The sequence below is a fragment of the Coenobita brevimanus genome, chromosome 97, assembly GCF_032717465.1.
Source record: "Coenobita brevimanus isolate Jiangsu-jjx chromosome 97, ASM3271746v2, whole genome shotgun sequence".
Lineage (NCBI taxonomy): Eukaryota > Metazoa > Arthropoda > Malacostraca > Decapoda > Coenobitidae > Coenobita > Coenobita brevimanus.
The window spans coordinates 29,348,081-29,373,943 of NC_137050.1; the positions used below are offsets into that span (position 1 = coordinate 29,348,081).

The following is a 25,863-nucleotide window of genomic DNA, read 5'->3' on the forward strand; positions in this document are numbered from 1 at the left end:
ACTCCATTTCATCTCTTCGTCTCATTAATCGGTCCATGGCCTCCGTCTAATTACCTGGACTAAGTCATCAGCATACGGTACGACTCCCAAGACAGAGCTGCTCTCAAGCCATTCAACAATGCCTCGTGAACCGTAATAAACAACAGAGAGCTCAGAACAGAACCCTAGAGCACTCCAAAATTAACTGTTGATTTATTATTGAGGCCACCTTTCAATTACACTTGGGTATTTACACCTCATACACTAACATAACTACGCTGACAATACACGCCTTAGTTTATTCAACGTCTCTCTCTATAGGTACTCTATCGGAAGCTTTCTCCATACCAGTAAAAAATAACGTTATCTCTTCTCATCCTAACGACCTCAAGCTCAGACTGGGGCACCTAGACTTACCCCAACAGAAAGCATCGCCCTTCCCCTAGTGAATTTTAGTCGTCAACAAATGCTCTATGAATTTTCAACGAAGATTTAGAGTGCTATTAAGAGATGCTAGAAGGTACTGTGTGTGTGTGTGTGTGTGTGTGTGTGTGTGTGTGTGTGTGTGTGTGTGTGTGTGTGTGTGTGTGTGTGTGTGTGTGTGTGTGTGTGTGTGTGTGTGTGTGTGTGTGTGTGTGTGTGTGTGTGTGTGTGTGTGTGTGTGTGTGTGTGTGTGTGTGTGTGTGTGTGTGTGTGTGTGTGTGTGTGTGTGTGTGTGTGTGTGTGTGTGTGTGTGTGTGTGTGTGTGTGTGTGTGTGTGTGTGTGTGTGTGTGTGTGTGTGTGTGTGTGTGTGTGTGTGTGTGTGTGTGTGTGTGTGTGTGTGTGTGTGTGTGTGTGTGTGTGTGTGTGTGTGTGTGTGTGTGTGTGTGTGTGTGTGTGTGTGTGTGTGTGTGTGTGTGTGTGTGTGTGTGTGTGTGTGTGTGTGTGTGTGTGTGTGTGTGTGTGTGTGTGTGTGTGTGTGTGTGTGTGTGTGTGTGTGTGTGTGTGTGTGTGTGTGTGTGTGTGTGTGTAGGATATGTGTGTTGCGTGTTGCTGGGGTGTGTAAGAGTGTGGTGGGTTGGGTAGCAGCAGTACCTCAAACCCCACATCCCCCCACCCACCCCCAGCTAAGCCTCCCCTTAGGTGGTATGTGATGACCCGGGCCGTGTTTGGTGTTTGGTGGTGGTGTTTGTTTGTGCTGGGGCGCCGCCGCCTCCACCCAGCTTCCGTCCTCACGCCCACCCACCCTGCGCCCACACCAACCATCTCCATCAAATGCTTGCTTGTCTTATCCGCATCTCCAAAACATTCCTTACCCTAGGCCGTATTATCGTTGGTACTTAACAATTCTTTCTAAGCTATTTAATCTGGATACAGCCTTTTTATATTCTCTTGTCTATAATTCACACTCTCTTAATATCGACATAGTTTGTATCAGTAGGGTACAAGAGGGTATTAAGGTGTAAAGGGCAAAATAAATCGCTGAGAGAGAGGTGTTATGAAGTCTCCTATGCTAGCGGAGACCTTCATTTGTTGTGTGAAGGGTAGTTTTGTGTGTGACGACAAAATACTATACTAGACACATTATATTATTGCCACAACTGTGATCCTCACTTTAAAAATATATATATATATATATATATATATATATATATATATATATATATATATATATATATATATATGCAAACTAACCACAGAAGAAATGAAAGGAGCGACAGTGAGTACTTTCGTCTATTACATCTTCAGAGTGATGTCTGATGTAATATACGGAAGTACTCACTGTCGCTCCTTTCATTTCTCCTGTGGTTAGTTTGCATATATATCTTCACGGTGAAGTGAAGTCTCTGCATATATATATATATATATATATATATATATATATATATATATATATATATATATATACATGATAGATAGAGATATATATATATATATATATATATATATATATATATACATGATAGATAGATAGAGAGATATAGATAGATATATATATATAGATATATATATATATATATATATATATATATATATATATATATATATATATATAAGTAATGTGTGTTCTATATTTATCACGCATTATTTTATATTTAATCCATCGAATACAGTGGTTTCCAAACTGGGAGGCTGAGGTGGCTGCCAGTGGTAGTGAGAAGGACGGTGCAAGGCTGTGTGAAAAGCTATCGGTGCACTTTTAATGTTGAATATTTTAGTTTAACTAATGGAATATCAAGCGGAATATATCACATAACACCAGTTCCTCCGCCTTACAGTTTCACCATTTTGAGCCTGAGAAGTAACAGCAGTATCAACCACATCGCTATATTTATTAGAATGAAATGTATTATACTTGAAGTATGATAATTACTGAACGTTGTATGCCCTGTCACTGTGATATACTGAAGACACACCTGTTTGTGTCTGAGGAAGACCGTTGTATGTAAATATGTCCTGAGCTCCGGTTTCATTCATCATCAGCCGTTTGAGTATCCACTGCAGGACCTGCATATCCAGACCGAAGTAGAGACGATACAGCCAATGTATCTCTACCAAGTGACTTATGCTGTTTGGTAGAGACTATACGTAGGGTGAAAAGTGCTTGTAAGTGTGATTGTAGTGTTGTAGTGTCACTGGATGTGTGTGTAGTCTGTGAACCAAGTGTAATTGGCCCACGCAAGCCGACTGGGTGCAAACATACTTTACAGTAAGCGACACTGGTTCAACCACAGCACGCCTGGTGTCCGCCAAAGCAGTTAATGATAAGTTTTTGTTCCTTAAGATTTTTTTAGTAAAATAATAATTTTATGCCAATTTTCAGTTTTCATGCACCAGTACTATGGAATTAATTACTTAACAGTTGGCCAAAAGTTTGGAAAGCACTGATTTAATACATTAATGTAAAAGACTGTTCTGAAGAGTAGTAACAAATGCTGCAATTTATGGTACTGGCGACAGTACTTCTGGGTTAGAATGTAGCCAACGGGACTGCTAGCAGTGTCAAGTCGGATACGTCAATCGAGATTAAAATATATATATATATATATATATATATATACATATATATATATATATATATATATATATATATATATATATATATATATATATATATATATATATATATATATATATATATATGTGTGTGTGTGAGTGTGTGTGTGTGTGTGTGTGTGTGTGTGTGTGTGTGTGTCAAGTGGGGTTGGTGGAGGATTAGTGCCCCTCCCTGTAAAACAAAAAACTCTAAGCCCTTGGCCACCCCGTTTGGGATACATGGCGTCTGGCAATATATATATATATATATATATATATATATATATATATATATATATATATATATATATATATATATATATATATATATTCTAGAACTAACAGAGCACATTCAACACCAATCGGTAGCTGCTGCTGTCATATACTGTCAGTACCACAGCATCACCTCCGAGAAGATATTCAAGAATAGTACCTGCCGCTAATTTTATTATATGCAAAGGTATTCTACTAAATTTTACGTTGTGATCGCATTTTTTTTTAAATTACGTGTGTGTGTGTGTGTGTGTGTGTGTGTGTGTGTGTGTGTGTGTGTGTGATACATCACAGGCACCTACGATTGTTATGTAACTTTAGTTTTGCCTGGATATTACGTCACCCATCTCGTCACGGCTCAATCATTGGTACGTCATCCATTCATTCAATCCTTTATTTTCCCATCAGGAGCACAGAGGTCCTAGGTTGAGCTTCTCAGTTCAGATATTTAAGGCAAGTGCAATAAATCCAACCATTCCTCGGATATACCCTAACGGCTACATCGGATTAGAGCGCCCTAACCCACCAGATCACCGGGAGTCAATAATGATATAAACTAAAAGATACTTACACTGTCCAAACATTTACATCCTCAATAAGACAGCGGTTCGCAAACTATGGGTCATGGCCTCAAATGGGGCCACTACAAGATTGTAAGGGGGCCACGGAGATCTACTGTAAGCCGTATATACTTCAGAATACTAAGAATCTATCTGTCTATCTATCTCTAGCCAGACGCCATAATCCTGTAAGGGGTTGCCATTTGTTTTTGAGTTAGTTGTTTTTCGGGGAGGGACACTAACCCTCCGCCAACCCACTTGTTGACACGTAGGGTTGGTTGTATGGGCTGGTTATATGGTTATCACCCAGCGTTGTAAATAGTTTCCTGGCTTACAGAAAACTATAAGGCTTGTCACTCAATGTAATGTTATCTGAAATGGAAAGAAGAGCAATAAAAAGTGACCGGAAAGATGGGATAAATAGGAAGAGGGGAGGGGAGTCACATTAAAAGAATGATAAAGGTGAAGGAAGAGTAGGCAGCACTACATCAAGGGTTCAAAATAAGTATAAATTTTATTACTTATTCTGACTTGGCAGGACATTTTCTTGTCATTTTATTAATATTGTAATTCCAAAACAATATTTTTATTTACATACCACGCGCTTCGATAAAGAAACTAAAAAGAAGTGCAGATGGTTAGGACACTGAGGTAGACCCCGGATTCTAGGAGAATGAAAGATAAGTAAATGCGTGTCTGGTCCTGTCAATGGACATGCTGTTGATAGTTCTATCTTTATCGTGCTTTCTCTTTCTTGCTTTCCGGACCCTACCTCATCCTGTCCTTAGGTGGGAAAAATAGATCAGGGTGACGATGATGATTATGATGATGATGATGGCGACATGCTATGGTGACAGTATTCACGTTTAACCGATGAGCTCAAGTTTCATGAATCTGGTTCCTGTTTGTGTGACAAACGTTTAACTGAGCCGCTGAACTGATATGTCCCGGAACAGTTTATTTTTCATCATCAGTTATGGAAGTCTGGGGAAGAATGATGGAGGTCATGAGGATTTTGAGAGTGAAAAAGACTGAGACCCACTGCACTAGGTCACTGGACAGAAATGGCACACGCCAGCTCGTAATGGACAACCCGTAAATCAGTCATCAAATGTTTACACTCGTGGCATGAGGACAAGGAATGAGCTAACACAAAAACAAACAGGCAAACCAAGCAAAGCGACCAATAAAGCGCCCTAATTGCGTGTCTGCTTGCGAATGTGTGAGGGGCAGTGATGCGGTAAAAGCAGGAAGAGGACCTAATATAATAAACGCTGGCGAGAGAGAGTGGTGGTGGACGCCGTCACTCTGTCACTCACTCACCCGCCACACAACACCACACCAGTCACACCCAATTACCCCACACAGCACTCCACAGACCCGGGCCCGTGTGAAGGAGACATCAGGTCATGAATATAGATGTTAGGGTATAAAAGAAGGGTTCCCAAACTAAAGGACATAATTCCATGAGATTTATATATGCTTTACATCAGAAAAAAAAAAAAGTCTGAAACAAGTAATATATCTCACTGTTTAAAGGGAAAGTGGAATTGTTTACAGGTCTGTTTAAAAAGAGGAATGACCCAAGAAATGTTGAGAATCACTGGTTCAGTGTTTGTCTGGTAGGATATTGATCTAGACGATGATAAATTTCCTCATGTTTAGTACAAGCTGGCACGAAGAAGGAAGAAAATTAATCAGCAGAATTATTGCAAGTGTCTCGTGAGGTGACAAACTAAGACAAAGAGCACCATTGTATAATCGCTGTAGATGAATACAAATGAATACTGATAGGCAGGACAGGAGGAAAGCTTACGACACCGAAAAACAATAAAGCCACCTTTTATTAAAGGACTCTGGTTTACGGAAGACGAACACGATAATACTGAATACCCCACCCCCACAAAAAAAAAAAAGATGGACGGCAAGGATACCAAATAACGATAAATATGTTCACGAAGCGCACTGGACAACAGACGACAAAGACAATAATACTGAATATCGGCAGTGAAGACACCTCGTTGTAATAAAAGGCTGATGGTAATGAGGGATGGTGATGGTGATGCTGGCGGTGCGTGTGTAAGGTGAGAGGCCAGACGTCGTATTATTGGCGTGGAGAGTAAACAGAGCGGCGAGACTCAAAGCGTCTAGCGAGTGAGCCTTACGAGGGAGCCCGCCTTTTTCTCGTGTGCAAAGTGTGCGTGTGCATGTGAGTGTGAGCGTGCAAGGCGTTGGTGTACACGCGGGGGATAATATGCCACTGTGCCCGTTTGACTGATGACTTCTGATAAAAAGAATATTTATGGATGTGTTTAAACCGCAGTTAAACAGTGACTAACTCCGACTCCAAACAAACACTTCCTCTATGAAATGCCACGACTGCTGATGCTGCCACGCCCTGTGCCTACTCTCTCTCTCTCTCATACCATCTTTCCTTTTCTTTCTACCTCTGTTCTTCCTTGCCCAATCCCATTTTCTCTTCAAACTCCCATTCATCCAATCTCTCTCTCTCTCTGAAGCCAAGATAAATCCCCTCTACTTGATACTGCACGAGTTAGTGGACACCAGAACAGAGGACTAGTGTGAAGCAGAGACTGGAGAAAATATAGAGTAAAAAATATGCTTCTGTACTAATACAATGAAGCCTCAGCGCGGGAGAAAATTTACTTGGAGCGCTTGAATTGTACTTTATGGCCATTCCTCGTGTTGTGCCGGGATGTATTGGGCTGGCATGTATCAAAGGTGCGTTTAATATTATTTTTAAGGTAATATATCAAGGAACAGTTGATTATACATGACTGCAATTTATTAGGAACTGCCTGGATGTATCTGACACCAATTTATTAATGAGCACATGGATTGTAATTTATGTTTGTTCACGAAGGAGAGGTGCGATGTATTTGACAGCCATTAATAAAGCTGCGTTTGATTTTACTTTATTGTAGTTTATCACACAGTCCTTAGATGTATTTTAACGAAATTTATTGGGATACATTTGCGTGCATTCCACTGCACTTTACCATGGAACCTTTGATTTTAATTTATGGCAGCTTGTGACAAGCCTTGGATCTATTTTACAGAAATCTATTTGGCAACACTTGCATGTATTTGAGTGGCTTTTAACAAGACGCGTTTGCTTTTCCTGCAGTTTATCAGCGACCAGTTAGATGTATTTTATAACAATTTATTAGGGAGCGCTTTGATTAAATTTCACTGCAAACCATGAGGGAACAACTGCATATATCTGAATACAGTTCCTACCAGGGATTGGCTGGATGTATTTGCTGCTGTTTATCAAAAGGAGCTTGATTTGATTTAACTGCAGTTCATCAGGAAAAGGTCTGATACATCAGAATACAATTTACTGAGGAACACTTGGGCTGTATATTCTGACATTCATCAGGGGTCGCTTGGGTGTATTAAACTGCAGTGTATTAAGTAGAATTTGCTTTTATTTCAACACAATTTATATGGAACACCTAGATGTATCTGACTGCAGTTTACCCGGGAACGTTGTAGCCTACTTTACTGTAGGTCGGAGCTACAAAATGATGAAATAAATTCCGGATCATATCGCAGGATCAAAATACATTAACATATATAGAAGAGTTCCCTGGCTAACTGCACTAAGCCCACCTCTGATCATCCATAAGTAAAAGTCTTAAAAGAGAAAGAAAAAGTGCTCAGTTAATACATATCAATAAGTCTACACATCTGCTTGTGTATATAAAGCCCAAAACATTTATAAAGGGATCCTACCGGTGCTGTTCGGCAATAAACACCTGGTCTATTATCCTGCAACTTAGCCTCTTCACACCATCATTTCTTTTTTATTCTTGCTGTTAACTGGAGAACTCCTGGCCTCTCCCACCGGACCATCACCCTCTGACTACGATGAGAATTAACCCATTCACTACGAGAACGACTTTAACACATTAACTTTTTTCTTGTTATTTCCAGGCATGTGAATTCAGATTAGGCAAGTCCTCTGGTAGGGAATGACTTAATGAAGGCTGGATTCAGTGCCTCCAGTTTAAAAAGTCTAGCCTAAGCTGAACAAAATATGAGATACAAGTGATGAAATATGCCGTCCACACAAGCCTCGCACTGATATACCACCACCCAACAAACTTAACATAAATCATTCAGGTGACAAAACAGAGGTGCGAGAATTCTCAAAAATATTTACGATCGATTCCCTCGCGTGACTCACATTTATTTCTGCAGTAAAGACTAGGAGAGTGTTGAATTTTTCCATGCCTTGTCTTTTCTGCAAAGACAGTGTATTAGTTATAAAAGGGAAATTACCATGGGCTGTTTTATGTTTCTGAAGGAAGATGGGAGGAAGATGAAAGATGTGGGTGTGCACAACCTTTTCGTGTTTGTTGCTCTTCCTGCAGATCAGAATATGAGTCACAATAAACCCATTCCAGGCCTCTACCACTGGACCACCAACCACGACGAAGACATTAATTCCAGCAATATAATAACACCTTTTACTTCATCTCTGCCACCGCTCAGCTATTTTACTGAGCTCAGAAGACACTATTCAAACGGAGGGAGTTAGTTATGGCTTTCACTAATCCCCTCAGTAATAAAAGGTTCTCCTGGGTTAATAAAATCGTCTGGTGGCGGCATGAATAGAATGAATAAAATGAATAAGACGTTATGGCAATGAAGGCGATAAATTCTCTCCTGTCTCCCGGTGAACGACCAGCGTGAAGACCTGCTTTTCACCCTCTCATGCTCGGGGCAACTCTAGGCCTCTACTGCAGTTATCTTCAATCAATTTTACGTACGTGGGTGATAATAGGAGTCTGAGAGTATTAATAATTCCAACATCACTCCCCACATGGTCGGGGCAACTCAAGTACTCCATTCCAGGCAACGTCAAAGGGATGTCATAGAAGCCTGAGTGTGTTGATGCAGGTAACCACAGCAACATCCAGGTACGAGGTTCTCAAGGTGGTTCAATAAGGACAGGGCAGAACCATCCATTAATGAGCTTGGGTTCTATTCTTAGGCAATAAAGGCTATCTGAAAACGTTTCCACACATGATACTGCATGAGAGAGAGAGAGAGAGAGAGAGAGAGAGAGAGAGAGAGAGAGACAAACAAAATATGCACTCTACTCCCGTCGTCTTTCATTCTCCATCACTGATATTTATTTCTCCTCAGTTCAGCGTCGCCTGTATAATCACACAAGCATTTTGTCTTCGTCTCACGGCTGTCGTAAACCAAAACAACAAAGACAGTGGACATCTCAAAGGCGGTCCGATTTTTTCTTCTAGGGAGATTATTGCAGGTGCTCTTGGAATCTCACACCTGAAAAGGAGCTAAGGGGAAAAAAAGTGTGTGAAAGTAAAGATACTGTGAAAGGCAGGAAACGTATCTTATATTTCAAATTCATGATGTCCGATTGTTTCAAAGAACTAGCCAAATTTTTTCCTTTTTTCTTTTCATGCCCACTTAGCGAGATCATAGTGTAATCGCCGCGTCTGGGGTGTGTCAGTGCGCGTGTTTCTGGCTGTTCCCAAAATATCGAAAGGATAAGTGATTTCCTGTAAACCAGGACATCATTTAATTCACTGGGTGGTAACCTTGTAACCAACGAACACGTGTTCCCTACGTGTCAACAAGTGGGTTGGCGGAGGGTTAGTGCCCCGTCCCGGAAAACAACTAACAAAAATTATAAACGAAAAGCCTCGGCCCCGGACAGACAAACAGGTGACGACCAAGGACAGGACAAAGGACATGGTACGGATTGCAACATGGAATGTAAGGGGTGCGAATGATGAGGTGAAAGAGAGAGAGATTGCCCATGTGCTTAAGGATGCAAAAGTGGACATATGTGGACTAACTGAGCCTAAATGAGGCGGCAAAATGTGAGTGAGTGGGAGTATTGATGTGGTATATGTGAGGGAGAAGGTGAAAATGCGACGGCAAAGGAGGGTGCATGTACTGTTGTATGCAAGAGATGGAAGGAAAATATAAGAAAGTATGGATCAGTTGGTTCAAGGATTGTGTGGGTATGACTGAAATGTTGAATACAAACGTGGGCGATTGTGTTTGTGTATGTGCCAACGCAAGATCGTGCAAACAGAGAGAAAGAAGAATTCTGGGCAAATGTGGAAGCGGAGATGGAAAGGTCTGAGAGGAAGGAGAGTGTTCTCGATTGAAGATATGAATGGAAAAGTAGGGAATGTGAAGGTGGAGGGAGTAGTTGGTGAGTGGGGTGTGCCTGAAGTGGATAAGAATGGCAGTACTCTAGCGAACATTTGTGCGGGGAGGGGGTTGGTGACAGCCAATACCCTCTTTAGGCACAAAGTGATCCACAGGTATACGTGGCGAGTACTGACACGGGTGGGTGGTGAACTTTTTTTTTTTTTTTTTTACAGAACGGAGGGAGGAAAAACAAATGAAAAAAAAAAATAATAATCCATACACCAGATTACTGGTGTCCTCTGTTAAAAAAATATCTGTAACAGTTAGACTTGAACAGCTGTGGATTGAAATTTGGAGGAAAACAACTCTGGGGAAGCGAGTTCCAGAGAGATGCAGTTCGGGGAATGAAAGAATTCCGATAGGCAGAAGTTCTGCAATATGGCTGAGTGACATTCCATTCATGAGCGCTACCAGATGCCCGAGTAGCACGAGGGAAGGCATGGAGAGGTGGCACCATGGACGCAACTTCGTCTGAGCATTTGCCAAAAAAATATCTGTAAAATAATGCAAGGGAGGCAACATTCCTTCAAACTTGCAGGGGAGGTAGTTTATTTGTAATGGCAGGGTTGTTAATAATTCTAACAGCTTTGTTCTGAATTTTATCTAGTTGTTTTAATGCAACCTCTCCACATCCATTCCACAAGGGTGAGCAATATTCAAGCTGATAGCGCACATGACTCTTATAAACTATAGCTAACTGCTCATCAGCGAAGAAGTTACGGACTCTGTACAATAATCCAAGTTTCTTTGAGGCGGTTTTAGCATGTGATCTAACATGAAAGGTCCAGCTGAGGGCATTGTTAAGTGAGACGCCAAGAATTTCAATACTTTTGGAGATGGGTATATTAGTGGCACTGAAGGTAATGTACGAATCTGGCAATATCTGTCTATTCGTAAATTGTATATATTTTGTTTTACTAGCATTAAAAGAGACAAGGTTGTTTTGTCCCCATTCACTGATCGTAGATAGGTCTTGATTTATGGGAACGGCTGTACTGAGTTGAGAGGTAGCGATATTAGACTTTGTAAATGGGTGTCTGAATGTGAATGAACTATGTAGTGTTGAGTCATCTGGATGGACGGAAGGCAATGATCGATTATGTGTGTGTGGATGAGAGAATGAGAAGATAAGTAATGTATGCAAGAGCATACAGGAGTTGGCGGAGTGGTGGTGGTGAAAGTCAAGGCTCGAGTGCAATGGAGGAACAGAGGGAGGGAAGGACAGTAGGAGGTAGTCCATAGAAGGAGTGTAGAAAGGTTGCAAGAGGATGGAAAAAAGGCAGAATATAAGAGAGAAGTGGAGGAGCGATTGCATAAGTATGATTTGGAGCAGATGGGGGAGGTGGAAGGTGTGTGCAAGTTATGTGCAAGATATTCACAGAAGAAATCTGTGCAGAATGTGAGGTCGTGTGTGGGGTGAAGACGAAAGAGGGCGCAAGGAACAGCATGGTAGAATGAACATGTGAGACAAGCTGTGGCGCAAAAGAAGAAAGTGAAGAGTGAGCGGATGGGATGCAGAGGCATGGAGGAAGTCGAGAAATGGAAGAGAGAGTTATATGTAGAGGGGAAGAGTGAGGTTAAAAGATTAGTATGAGAGAGTATGAAGAGAGTGGATGAGGAATTTGGAAGAAATATGAGTGAAAAGTGGAGGGAATGTAAAAAAATGTTCTGAGAGAGTTAGACAGGGCATTCAAGAGCGTTTAAGAAGTTAGCAGGGGAGTGCAAGACAAAAATGTAAGACTGTTGGTGATGAAGGGAGAAAAAGTGAGCAGATGGAGAAAACACTTTATGGAACTGTTATATATAAAGAATGAAAGTAATGCGAGTATATGTGGCTGGCAGAAGAAGGGATGTGAGAAGGGAGGAAGAGATCAGCAGGATGGAAGTCGTGGAAGCAATGAAGAAAGTCAAAATTGGGAAAGCCCCAGAATTGAGTGAGTGTGTGGTGAAATGATGATGCATGGGAGAGAGACTGTAATAGAATGGATATGGAAGATGTGCAGACTGGCGTGGGAGGACGGTAGAGAGAGTCCCAAAGGATTGGAAGTCAGGTAAAAATCATTTCCCTGTACAAAGGAAAAGAGGAAAAAGAAGTGTGTGGTAATCATAGGGGAATTTGTCTTCTAAGAGTATTTGGAAAAGTATAATTGTGGTAATATACTTATTAACAGAGTTAGGGAAATAACAGGAATTAGAGAACAACAGGGAGGCTGTAGGAAGGGAAGAGGCTGTGCAGATCAGATATTCATCCTTAGGTCTTTAGTGGAAAAGTTCATAACGAAGGGGAGCCTTCATGGATTTGGAGAAAGCATATGACAGAGTGGCTAGACAAGGAATGTGGAAAATATTAAAAATATATGGAGTAAATGGATAATTGCTGAATGCCATGAAGAGTACGTACCGTATGAGGGTGCAAAGGCTGCAGTGCATGTGGATAATGAACACAATAAATTTTTCTCTGTGGATGTTGGATTGAAATAGGGATGTCATGTCTCCATAGATGTTCAATCTGTATATGGATGGGGTTGTAAAAGAAATACAAGGTAGGGTAGTGGATGTTGATGCAGCCCTAATGAGAGAGGGAAGCGTATGGAAATTTCTTGTATTGCTGTTTGCGGATGATACTGTATTGTTATGTGAAGACGAAGGTTGGTGAAAGAGTTTGGAGGAGTGTGTGTAAGAAATGGAATCTAAGGGTGAATGTAGGGAAGAATAAAGTTACGATCTTCGAGAGAAATGAAGTCACTGAATGTACAGCGAGGTTGGATGATGGGGAAATGGAAAATGTGAGTGCATTTAAGCACCTGGGTAAAGTGATGTGTACGGATGGAAGTTTGGAGGATGACGTGCTTGAAAGGGTACAACAGGGAAGAAAGGTTGCTGGTTCTTTGAATGCAGTAATAAGAAATAGGGAAGTAAGCACAGAGATAAAGAAGTCGCTGCATGACAGTATTGTGATACCAACTCTAATGTATAAAAGAGAAGCTTGGACCTTGTTGGAAAGACACAAGTCAAGAGTGAGAGCAGTGGAAATGAGTTATTTGAGAGGAGCATATGGAGTTGCATGGAGAGACGGACTGACAAATGAGGAAGTGAAGAGGCACTGTGGTGTGGATGTGGTAGAAAGTGGTAGGAGAAATACACTGAGGTGGTCTGGCCATGTGGAGAGGATGGAGAGCGATAGACTAACGAGGAGAGCGTATGTGAGTGAGGTGGAGGGGGGAAGAGGGAGGGCGAGGCCGAGGATGAGATGGAGGGACGAAGTGGAGAGGTATATGAGAGAGGGGGTGTGAGCTGGAGGGAGCGCAGTGAAATGGCGGGGGACAGGGCGACATGGAGGTGATTTGTTTGTGACCACCCCTTATGGGATTAAGGCATCTGGCAATAGACAGATAGATCAAGTGTGCAAATTGAACCATCTCTGTGGATGGTATCCTGGGATATATTGTGGTAGGTCTCCATATTATAATTGCAAATCATACTAGATAGATAGATAAATAGATAGATAGAGAGACAGATAGAAGCAGGAAGTCAAATGATGAGAAGGTGTTGTGTTTGCGAGAAGCGAGCAGCGCTAAACGCTTACACGGGGGAAAGCTGACGACAGCGGCCAGTAAGGAGATGATTCAGTTAGCTGTCAGCAGTCCTCTCGTGAGAAAGTTCTGTTGCCATGAGGAAGATACGTGACACACACACCCTACTACACGAGATGTGAGGAAAGAGAGTTTAGAAGGAGACAAGCGACCCTAGAGAGAGGTCGAGACGGAGATTAGCCTTAGAACAGGAAGAGAGAGAGAGATAGCGAGACAGGGAGGTAGCTACCCAGGACTTATACTATTATACCTGTTTAATATTTCCAAGACAAATAAAAATAGTCCCATACTATTCTTTACCTCTCCCGTCACTACATGACATCTGGTGGGGAAACTACTACAAGATATAAAAGCCGCTCGACCACAAGTCTAAAATATACGCCTCTACAAGCAAATACAAAGTCGCTGCTTTATGATACAAAGTCTTTATGACAATATGAATTGTTTGTTATTAATTTTGGTGATGCTGCAATGATATTTCTCTGATTGCCAGAGGATTTTGCAAGGAAATATACCATCTGACGTTTTCTTTTAGCTTGACATTATTCACTATTTTTTTTTTATATACCCTTAATGAAGAGAACGGCTATTTAAAGGGTACCTATTACAAATTCTTCAAAGTCCTGATATACTCAATGGCCTTCACCAGAATAATACCCGACTTCAACCTTCTAATGCTAGCTTGATATTTAACATGGAGTAAACAGCGAAATCCGAAGTTTTTTTGTTTTTCAATTTTGGCGAAGCTGCGATGATATGCCTCAGACTGCCAGAGGGTTATGATCCAATTTTTTTGTGATGGCGGACGATAAGCATTCGTGGGCGAATCCTTTGGCGCTCTCTCTCTCTCTTTTACCACCGCTCGCCGATGACGTCTTATTAAACTTACTCTTGCTGCTCTTAGACGATTTTATTCAGCTTAGGGAAAGAAATCAATTAGTGAAGAGGTTAATGGAGACTACTGCTACCCTGTCACTACAGATGGTTTTTGCTAAAGTTAACAAAATTGTCTGGAAATAGGGGGGGGGGGGAAGCCACCACATTCAAGGAGTATTGCTTTGGATGAATATTATCAACTGTATATTTTTTTATTCCGGCATATTTTATTCCGGCTAAAGTCAGACAATTCTGCATATGGCTCCTGATATCCAAATTATCGTAGTGAACGTTTGGCAAAGAGTATTTAAAAGAAATTGTATTTCACTCAGCTGAAGACCGACGATTATATTCACCTCAAAGAAACTTGCCGCAGCCAAAGGGTTAACCTGGGGAACTGGTATTTTTTGAAGGGTACCAGGATAGGCTCGTGGGGTGTTATCAGTCACAGACCCGTCGACTGCAAGTAAGCAACTGCGTCTTAGGGGTCGTCAAACAAGCACAATACTAGTACACTGTGTAAGGAACCGGTGTCCATTTATGGAAGACAGCGCCTCACCAGGGTTGGAGGAGGATCCTTCCCCACGGTGAGGTGTAGTTAATACAGTCTTTGACTCAGAACAGGGTAGTTATAGCGTATCCTATAACAAACTGTCTCAAAAGGGCCAACAGACATGTTGCTGTTTGCTTTCCTTCGTGTTCCTATGTATTCCACTGTAGACAGTAATGATAAATGGACTCACGCCTTTTGAATTAAGTCAGTGATTCTCAGTTCTCTTCTGTCACTTTCCTGCTCATATTCTATAATACTGGCATAATATACCTGCATCCTTTATTCATAATTTTTTATTCTGTCACTGCATGCAACTCACATTTTTTGCTGCTCCTTCTCACATTTTCCTGCTGGGTTTGGTGGATGGTGGGGGGGGGGGAGCTTCTTGTTTTATTATCCTTTTCCTAAGTTCACAGAATTAGATCAAATAGTCACAGTCTTCTCTATAACAAACAGCCTCGAGAGGGTCACTAGTCCTGTTGCTGTTTGCTTTCCTCTTTACTCCTTTGAATGCTCCTTCAGCTAAAGGGTTAAAATCTCAAGAGTAATAGGCATATACTGAATATCTTTTCATGATATGGCTTTTATTATGAAAGTTATATTTTGAGAGTGAGCAGGTGCCGATAAAACGTTTTACTCCTGCTATTCAGCAGACTTTACACAATTTAGTTTTGCTCCACAGCTTTCAAGATTTTTATCCTCGGTTTTCTTTTTATTAAATAAGGTTTTTCTTATAACGAAATATAAGGAAGCAAATACATTTTGAAGAAATGTAAGGATACTATAGAACCCGTCTAAGGAAATTTAATATATTATTGTGGAATACTACCACGAATTTGAAAAGTTTTCAGTGAGATCTGTGGAAGTGGGACAGTTGAGGAATGTATGAGTATATGGACTTTGCAGATCAAACAGGAGAAGAAATATTGAGATTCTTGTAAAACGTCAAAGCTGGGAAGTCTATTGATCAAAAGGGTAGAAGAGAGTATGCTTAGATGGCAAGATCAGAGAACGTGGACATGAAGAGGATGGTGAAGAGGATATACGTGAGAGAGATTGAGGGCGTGAGGGGGCGTGGGCTACCAAGAAGACTGTTGGACATGGTACCGGAAAATGTGGTGAGAGAGAGAGAGAGAGAGAGAGAGAGAGAGAGAGAGAGAGAGAGAGAGAGATTCAGTTATTTTTACAAATCTGAATTTACTTTTATATAATGAAAACTTCATTATCTACTTTATATTGTTACAACACACACACACACACACACAAACACAACTACTGCATGCTGTAAATTCGAGACATATTACAGCTCAGCCTTTCACAGTGACGAATCAAGCTCAGTGTCCCCGGAGGTTCGCAGACACAAAAATAAATCAAATGTCCCAGGCCAGTGTGTGTGGGCTGCCGTCTCGCTGGATTTGGGGATTTCAGAACACTAATGTCTTTGGGATTCATTATAGGCATTACACCATTTTACCCTCAGGTATGTTACTATGTCGTTACTGAGAAGGTATCATACATGAATATATTAAGGTGTAATATGCGCAATAAATCGCTAATAAAGAAATGCCGCAAGTCTGGTATACAAACGAGAATACGACACTGTGTCGCACGTTTCCGTAGCATAATCCTCATCCCTTGATTTGGTGCTTTTGAGGGACGCCTTCCCGTGGTGGCACTGACCTAGCCAGGCAGCATCGTTGCTTGCTTATACGAACGTCCACCTCTTTCCCTGTCCGCTGCAATAATGGTGGTGGACTGCAAGAGAAGAGCAATTTTAGCCTGCATGTCCGATGAGTCCATATTCAGAGGTACTTGGGGTTACGGCAACAACAATACCAAAAACCCTTTCAGTTCAATGATGTACTTTTTTTTTTTATAACACTCCTGCTATAGTCGAACAATTTTATCCAGTTTAGGGATGAGTTGTCGAACTGGATAGGTTAGATACGTATATCGCTCATGATAGCCTTCCTCAAGGTAAGTCTTTTCTACATCGAATAACAATGTTCTGGTGGCAGGAAGAATACACAGGAAACTAGAATGCACTCAAACAGAATGCCAATACTGTTTCATTATTTATTCTTGCATCCGGATGGATCAACCTCATTATATAACCAGACGAATACTTTTTACGATCTCACATAGCTAGTCAATCAATCCAACTGTTTTAGTCGGCTCTGTTACACAATCTCTGACAATGCATACCTCCGCCCACGCCAATGAAATAGGTAATTTATTTCAGCATTCGGATCCGGATCCACCTGAAAAAACAAATCGATTCTTCCTTGACCCACTGCACACTTATCCACCAGATTTCACTGAAATCTGATGACAACTTTTTGAAATATATTTCACAAACAGAGAAACTAATACAAGCAGGCACAGGTGAACAGATAATCTCCTCCAACTTCGCAGGCCAGCGAAGATAAAGGTGTTTTTAAGAATGGTCGATGCCACACATGCCTTCTGAGATACCGTCTTAATCCTACGACTCTGGAGAGTTTCTGTGTGCTGAATAAAACTGTTTGTCAGAAGCTGCAGGGAGTTGAGTACGAAGTTCTTTTTTTCTCGGCGAAAACGTTAATTATACTCATGCATTTTTGGTATCCTAACTTTTTTTCTTGCCAGGACAGTAAAATCGCTTGCTGTTAGCAGAAAAAAAAATAGGAAGCTGGTGTTCCGCAGCCACAGGACGAGAGACCACTCACTCCTAAGCCGAATAAAATAATATGACGATGGCAAGAATAACACAGCTGAAGATTTATATGTTGTCGTCAAAGGGTTACTGCTGACTATGTTTACCCTTCTGACAACGAAAAGCCACTTACAGTTTGAAATGAATTTGGCGAAAACAAAAAGTAAAAAGTTGTTCAATCCAATGACGTGTTTTTAAAAAAAAGCTTATTCTTGCTACATCCAGCTGATTTCATTCACTAAAGGAGAGACTTGTTTTAGAGTTAATGAAGATATATCTGACCCAGTTCGAAAGGTTTCTCTTAAGCTGAATGATTCTCAAACTAGCAAGAATGTGAACCTCCGTCATGGGACTGAAGGGCTAAGTATCTCTGTCAAGGTTACAGCGTTTAACCTACCCTCCAGCAGCTTCGACACAGCGTCCTCTATGCCCACCCTGCTGTTGTTCCTGCTGCTGCTGCCGCTGTTGGATGGGACGGCGCTGGAGGAGGAGGCCGTGGTAGGTACTGGGGGGTCGCTGGCCATCCTGCAGGAAAAACACCACCATTATCACCACAGTCATGAACATACTGAAATAAGCCAATGAGTCTTCGCTTATGTCGTTGGCTGTCGCGTGGATAAACATAACTATACTCCACTCCCTTCAGGTAAGCGTGATACTGCCTCTCTCCATGTTGAGCTGTAACAAAAGATCAGTACTAAAATATGGTGCTATTCACGAAAAAGCTCTATGGAAATTATGCTGAGCTTTAGTATTACCTTATTCTGCCATACGCTCCAAAAGGACGAAAAATTCCTTCTAGTTAAAGCGAATGAACAAAACTATATTACCACCACAACAATAAACCATTCCATTGCTAGAATTTTCTTCGAATCATCATCTCAACCTCTTTCTCCACCGTTAAGGTGGGGTTAGGTAAGGTCCAGAACGCAAGGAAGGAGAAAACGTGATAAAAGGGACACTGTCAACAACATATCCAGTGAATTGTTTGAGCCGGAACACTCATGCACTCACCATTCAAGTACCCCTGAATCCTAACCAGTTCAAAGGCCTAACCATCTGCATATATCTTTGCAGTTTTCTTTATATATGCTTTTCACCGTATCTGTCGGACTGTCTGATAGGGTTTTCTCGACTGAACAAAACTTGTAGGAAGGGAGATGGTAGGGGTTGATGAAATGGGGGGGGGGAGGAATCGTTGGCCATTCAGAGGAAACCACACAGGACCACCGAAATCATAAATATGATAAAGGAAATCAATGGTGATGGGCTAATGTTGACCATCTGGGTAACACAGTCATTGCCATGCTGCAGCAATATATACAAACCTACAGCCTCAACATGCACCAGCAACACAAACCACCCATAGCCCGTTACACAAGGCACGGTCGTCTCTTACCAAGTCCTTTACCGCTAGACCACGAAGCCTCTCGCTACACTGATATCATATAAGATTAGCCCTAAAAATAATATTACTCTAACCTGACCATCAGCCACATCTTGAACAGACACAATACTATAAGTGAACCGTCATCGTACTTCTCTGACTGGCAGCAGAAACACACAACAATACGCGACATTCACAATCATTTCAGACACCAGATGGAAGCCTGTGTATACTCTTGGTCAAACTGTCTTGCCCTGAACAAAATGAATGAATGTCCCTTGTCCCGTGTGAGCTGTTGCTGCGTCCTTCTATGCTCTTGAGAGGGTGAACATAAACTTCTTCACCGAGCACATGCTGTAGTTTCACAGGTGTGGACAATCATATTCTGCTTAGGATCGCATATGCAGTCATTAAAACCATTTTATTATCAATGGTCATCAACAGTTTTAACTTTAATATCAGCTACACCATTCACAGTGCAAAACAAGTAACTAACTAAAGTACGGAGGCAATATCATTGCTTCCATTCTAATTGAATAACTGAGAAGCGGTAACTCATTTTTATGTCGAGATCTACACAGCTGACTCCTTTCTCTCATGACAGTCTCTGTGTAAGTATGTATGTGCAATCGTACATGCGTACGTACGTATGTGTGTATGTATGTATGTATGTATAATGCTGATACAGGTCTGTCCGCATGTAGTACCCTGGTATCTGACAGCCATAAAGTTTCTGGTATAAGCGGATATGTTACATTGTGCACTACTACATTACAGTAACTACTCAGTATACTAGTGGGTATCACTTGCCTTACGTGCTCTTTATATTATTGACACACGAGTACAATTTCTGCAGATTTTAAAAGAGAATCAGTCAGCCCAATTTTGGAATACTTTGCGTTACATAAAAAATGAAATTTTTGCTTGAAATGAATGCATATAAACTCTAGTAAGGGAACATAGGGAATTGTATGAATTATTCATAAAGCTCCAACTTTTACAGTCATTTTATGACATGGATATGTTATATGGGAGTGCTGTTGTTAAATTCTTATTGCACACACATCCCCCTTCCCCAAAAAAACATCAGTAAGGGTAGTCACACGCCTCCATCTGGCCACTCAGACTACATAAACAGGGGAAAGTAACTACAGATAAATGATTCAGTTGTGTTTTTACTCATCTGATAGTTTACCGTCATATTACCGTATTTATTTTTTTTATTAACATCAACTCTTTTAATCGCTAAAACAGCGTATCTTAACCTGCGGTGCTAACACTCCCAATGGGTGCTGAAATCAACTTTAGGGGGTACTGGAAAGAGCTACAATATTGTTTATTTCTTACTGGTTTTGCTTCGTACCGGCATCCTCGATACTTTATTTCTGGAGAATGTACAATATAAAATAAACTTTTAAGCATTACTTCACTTTACTTCATCCTTGTAGTAGTGTAGCAACTGTAGTCCCAGTAACCATATGTAAGGGGGTGCTGGACTGTGAGACGTTACTACAGGGGATGCTGAAGTCGGGAAAGGTTAAAGACGCAGCGCTAAAACGAGTGACATAAGTAATATAGGCTTACAACAGACGAAGATAACTTGACTGTTAGTTTCCTTTTAATTATACGAACATCCTTTTAACGGAAGTACAGAAACAGTAGAAAGGGATCCAAAGTAGAAAATATGGGCGTGTGATGCCTGCCAGGTGTGTGAGTACAGTATACACCTGTAGTACAGTTTGTGAGTGGAATACCCAACCAGGCAGTGGCGTATTTGTCTCTCATCAAGCCACCTCATTGCCAAGACATCCTCACTTTTTAACAGTTTGCACGCATATCTGTCTGCCTGTCCGCCCGCGGTGAATGATCCTGCTTTGCAGATTACTAACAGAAAGAGTATCGAGGGAAGCACAAACGGAAATATCTTAGTCTGTAATAGTGGCAATATGGTGGCAACAAGGGAAGCGAGGAAAATACTAACACGATCAGAGGTTAGCCGGCACGTCCGTTTATGTGACTGGAATGTGAAAAATGGTAAGCGAGACACAAAGCTGGCAGGGGGTTTGTTGGTGAATTTCTGTTGGTGATAGTGTTTACAGAAGATAAGGGACATCGGCGTCACGGGATTCACTGCTGGGGTGACGCTTGGCTCAGGCTGCGTGGCCACTAGAGACGGAAACAGAAATATTCGCCTAATATTTCACACTTTTTACCTCTCACGTTCCTCTGATGGCAAATATTCCTGAGCCGAAAGAAGCTTCGCACATTAAGTCTGCAGAATAATTCACCTCTTCTACTCCTAATTTTCCTCTGGTGGCTAATATTTCTACGCTGTGAGAGTGCGTTTCTCCGGCCATATAGGATTTCGCTTTGATTCAAGGCGTCGGGGAGGAAAGTGACGGACATGCCCCGCGTGTGAATCATTAAATACAGACGCAGTGGAATAGTAGGCGAATATGCAACCCTGGCTGTGTCCTCCATATTTTATTCCTCCCTCAAAAATGGCAAATACGGCAAAATCGTCCGAATCTAGCCCCTTGAATCCAGTGATGTCTCTCATCTTGCTACTTCCAGACGATTTTATTCAGCGTGGGCGAGGCTATTAGAAGGGAGGGAGGGATACAGCCTTCATTAACGCCTCGACTATAAGGCAGCTCTCTTGGTGTGAATGAAATCCTCTGGCGGCAGCAAGAACAAATATACCATAGGAGTGAAGTGGTTAATGAGCACTAATATTGAAATTTAAGTCACCAAGGTTTGCGAGTTAACGAAAACTGTGCCTAATTAGTTTTAAAGAGATGTCTGGTATTTACTGTGCTGATATGGCAATAAATGAAGCTTAAATGCAAAACAGAATCTTCAGTCTTTAACCTCCTGTCAGCCAGAATTTTCCTTAACTGCACAAATCATCTGGTGTAAGCCTGAATAAATTATAAGGGAGTATCAACGAAAGGGAAAATCGAGATTATTAGTAACCCTCTGACTGCTACGATTTCCCTCATCTGGGCATTTCGTCCAATACTAACTTGAATACAAAATATAGGTACGTTCATACTGGGCATCCAGCCTTTGTTTTTTCCTTTTTGCACCCAAAACATAATAGTGAAACGTCATTTATTATTTGTAATATGGACCATTACATCAGTTTCTCTCAGCATTAAATTATCTCACTGGGCCTCTCACACACTGTTAGGGTATTAGTACATAAACTACAATAACTACAGCAACAACAACAGCTACTACTACTACTACTGCTGCTACTATTATTATTATTACTACTACTACAACGCCTGCAGTTAATTTCCAGGCTCAAATGGAATGTAGCCTACAGCTCTGAATTGAAAACCTGCGTACAATACCAGTACTTCAGAAGCAAATGTTCGCTGAGTACAGAGTTGAAGGTACACAGCGTCAAATATGCTGTAAACTGTGCAGACGGAAGACTTATGGCTACATACGGAAGCAGTGTTTAATGAAAAGACGCATTTACGCCTGAAGAGGGTTTAAGATGGGAGGAAACTTATAGCATTTCAAGACAATCTTCATATCAGGATATCAAATGTAAACCTATATTTTATCTACAAGACAAACACGCCCTCTTTACCCCTTCACCCTCGAGACGTCCTTTTAAAATCTATACCTGCACTACCAGACTTTTTTTTTTTATATTTTTTTATTTATTTTTTTTTTTTTGGGGGGAGAGACCTGCGCATCTGGCCCCTCAATCCTCCCGAGATACCTTCCGTCGCTACTTCCATCTTATCACAGAACCACGAAAAGATAATAATCAAATCGTCATCGTGTTAAAGGGATTTACTGCTATATAATCACCTCCTTTAATATGGAGACGTCTTTCAGCTTTTATTATTGTTCCCTCCAGATGATTTTACTTAGCTTAGGAGAGGCATTCAAACTGCAGTGGTTATATGCAGCCTTCCTTAACCCCTTCCCTACCAGGAGGTTCTTCTAAGATGAAGTATAAAATCGTCTGGCGACAGCAAGAATAAAATGCAAGAGACATCATCGGCCTGAAGGAGATCCAATATTCTTAACGTCACAGCATCTACCACATAACATCCATTAGTGCGAGGGAGATTTCCAAGTCTGCACACTCTGGCGGACACCTACTGTATTGGCTCAGTTTCTTTCTTCTTAATACTTCCAAACGCTTTCCAGTTTGGTTCCATTTCTTCACTTTCCCCTCCCATCAATTCACTTCATATTTACTTAGGCCTTATTATGGCAATCTGCACAGAAGTATGTTAGCGTCCTGTAGCTGTGTGAAGACCATCCTGCATCCCTTTGACAATGTTGACAGTGTTTAATTCTTCGTTTTATTCTTGCACCTCTGTTAATGAACGGTTTAGAAAATCAATTAACCTTCGTAATACGACGAAGTTCCTCTTTAGTAATTTCCTGCAGATTCCAGACAATTTTATGCAACGCAGGAAATCTCTCATATTAATGAAAGGTCGGGAGTAATTTTCCCATACTCTACTCGCACACGACATCCTTCGTTATTTTCGGCTCGGGAACAACCACTTAAACAGTGGTGTGTAAATTTTAAAACAGAAAAAATGGGACAACAATAGTAAGTAGTAAGGCCCCATTAGAATATCTTTATACTCATGACACGGCTTCCATAAGTGATATACAAGAGAATATTAGGATGCATAATGCAAACTGAATGCAGAAAACGAGTGTTCCGAAAGTTTCATATTAAATCTCCAGTCAGAGATAAGATTGTTCACTGTGGTTAAGTTTGTGCATGAAGAATTTAATTTTTGCTACCCAGGAAACCATTTGGTATGTTGGGTGGTAACCATATAGTCAAATGGACGCCTGGTGGGTCCAATGGGTTACGGCGCTCCAACCGAATGTGGCCTGTAAGAGCATGAGTCCGAGTGAAACGAAACTGGTACTCGCACCTTAAATGCCTAAACTAAGCAGCCTAGTCCCGGGCCTCTACGCTTCTGATGGGCCAATATAGGACTAGCTGATATATGACAGATTTGGTAGCACAAAATTACAAATAGATTTCTATAACTGCTGTCTACACTAACTTAAAAATCATAAGCGTGTAGTGCTGTAACCTCGGCAAAACTGTGCAAAGATAAATCAATGTTGGTCAGTGATCAGCCTCATACTGATGGATACAAAAATTAAGCGTCACTTAAAATGAAATTTGTAATCAGGTGACAAACATCAGGCTGTACAAACTTGCTGTCATGATTTTGTACTAAAAACATGGATGTTTGGAAGTATAACGCTGAAAGATGAAGCTACTATGATATTTCCCGGTCAGTGCTTTTTGTTCTCTGTCACATTATTGTTATTTCATTAGACAATTATCGTGTTTACCTTCCTCAGATAAATATAAGGTACACTGCATAGGATAATAATGTTTAAGTAATACTTTTCATAACAAGTTTTTAAACATCAGACATTAACTGCCTCGAAAACATGGTATTCTTTATCGTGTTTAGGTGTGATAATAAAAAGACTAGTTAAGCAGAGATTATGACCTGTATTAACATTGCATAAAAGTGCATGTTCTCGATAACTAGGACCACCATATGACCGTATTTTCCAGGGCATGTCTTTTTTTTTCCGTCCTTATTTTCTCTGTCCTGGAGGAATTTCTAAAGTTTTGAAAGTGTCCGGGATTCTGTCCTTTTTATATAATCCCACGTTTTCCATGCAAAACTAATAACAGTACAGTATGAAATTAAGATTATTAATTTATTTTTTAAAGACAGAGTTGCATCCTAGTTCGGTCCTGGACTATTATAACTCCCTGTGCAGTCCACTCTTCGTCGTGGATCGGTAGCCATCACCCCTGTCACCAACAGAACAAAATTTGAATAATTAGACAAATGACAGGCCAGAACATTTTTCAGATACTCAGCATAGACGACGTGCAAACGCCCAGCATATAATTTTTAGAGCAATCCAAATAATATAATGTTGCTTCAACTCTCTCTTCCTAACTCCTTTGTGGACCATCCTCTATTTTATATGTTCTGATGTGGTAGCCCTAGTCACAACTAACATCTGATTCACAGCTGCTGCCAAGTCTGTTTACATCCTGGTCTTATGTAAGAAACGACAGATACAGCCAGTGTAGGGCAACTAAGTTGGTTACAAAGTGCAAAAATGTGGCTTATGCGTTTACCATACCGGTACGAGCCAGATGGTATACCATTCCTTTATAACAGCGGTTCACATACTTTTTAGTATGACCCTATTTGGAATATTTCAGGACTTCGCGACCCACAGGAGAGAGAGAGAGAGAGAGAGAGAGAGAGAGAGTAACCGGTATATAGTCTATCGTAGTTATTATGAATATGCTAATAGTGTAATAAGGATAATTACAATTTCAGTTAAGTAAATAAAATACACTGAATGCATTAGGCCTGTTCTACGTCTCTGCGACCCACAGTTTGCGAGTCAGTGCTCCATAACCTACAATACAGGTATGTGTACGAATTGGCACGATTAAGTTTATAGGCATGGCGATAAAATGTGATTATTTTTAACAGACAAATCTAATGCTAATTGTCTGGTTGCGTGTACTAGCTTTTGCCGATGATATTCACTAAATGAAGATGTGTGAAACTTGCAGGGTTTGGTGAGTGAGCTGAAAATGTACTAAAGAAACGAATTTTGACACTAAATGTAGCAAAGTCATGGGGTTTGAGAGGAA

At 40.9% G+C, this 25,863-nt stretch overlaps 1 protein-coding gene across 2 annotated transcripts in view; it reads right to left on the reverse strand.

Annotated features, from left to right (window-relative positions):
* Positions 1 to 25,863, reverse strand: part of LOC145413701 (uncharacterized) — a 41,931-nt gene that overhangs the window by 13,715 nt on the left and 2,353 nt on the right. For both annotated transcript variants that reach the window (XM_080283357.1, XM_080283356.1), the window contains exons 2-3: positions 18,168 to 18,295; positions 8,042 to 8,098 (exon numbers count right to left, since the gene is read on the reverse strand). In XM_080283357.1, the coding sequence (XP_080139483.1) occupies positions 8,042 to 8,098; positions 18,168 to 18,294 (184 nt within the window). In that variant the 5' untranslated portion in view covers position 18,295. The remainder of the gene's footprint in view (positions 1 to 8,041; positions 8,099 to 18,167; positions 18,296 to 25,863) is intronic.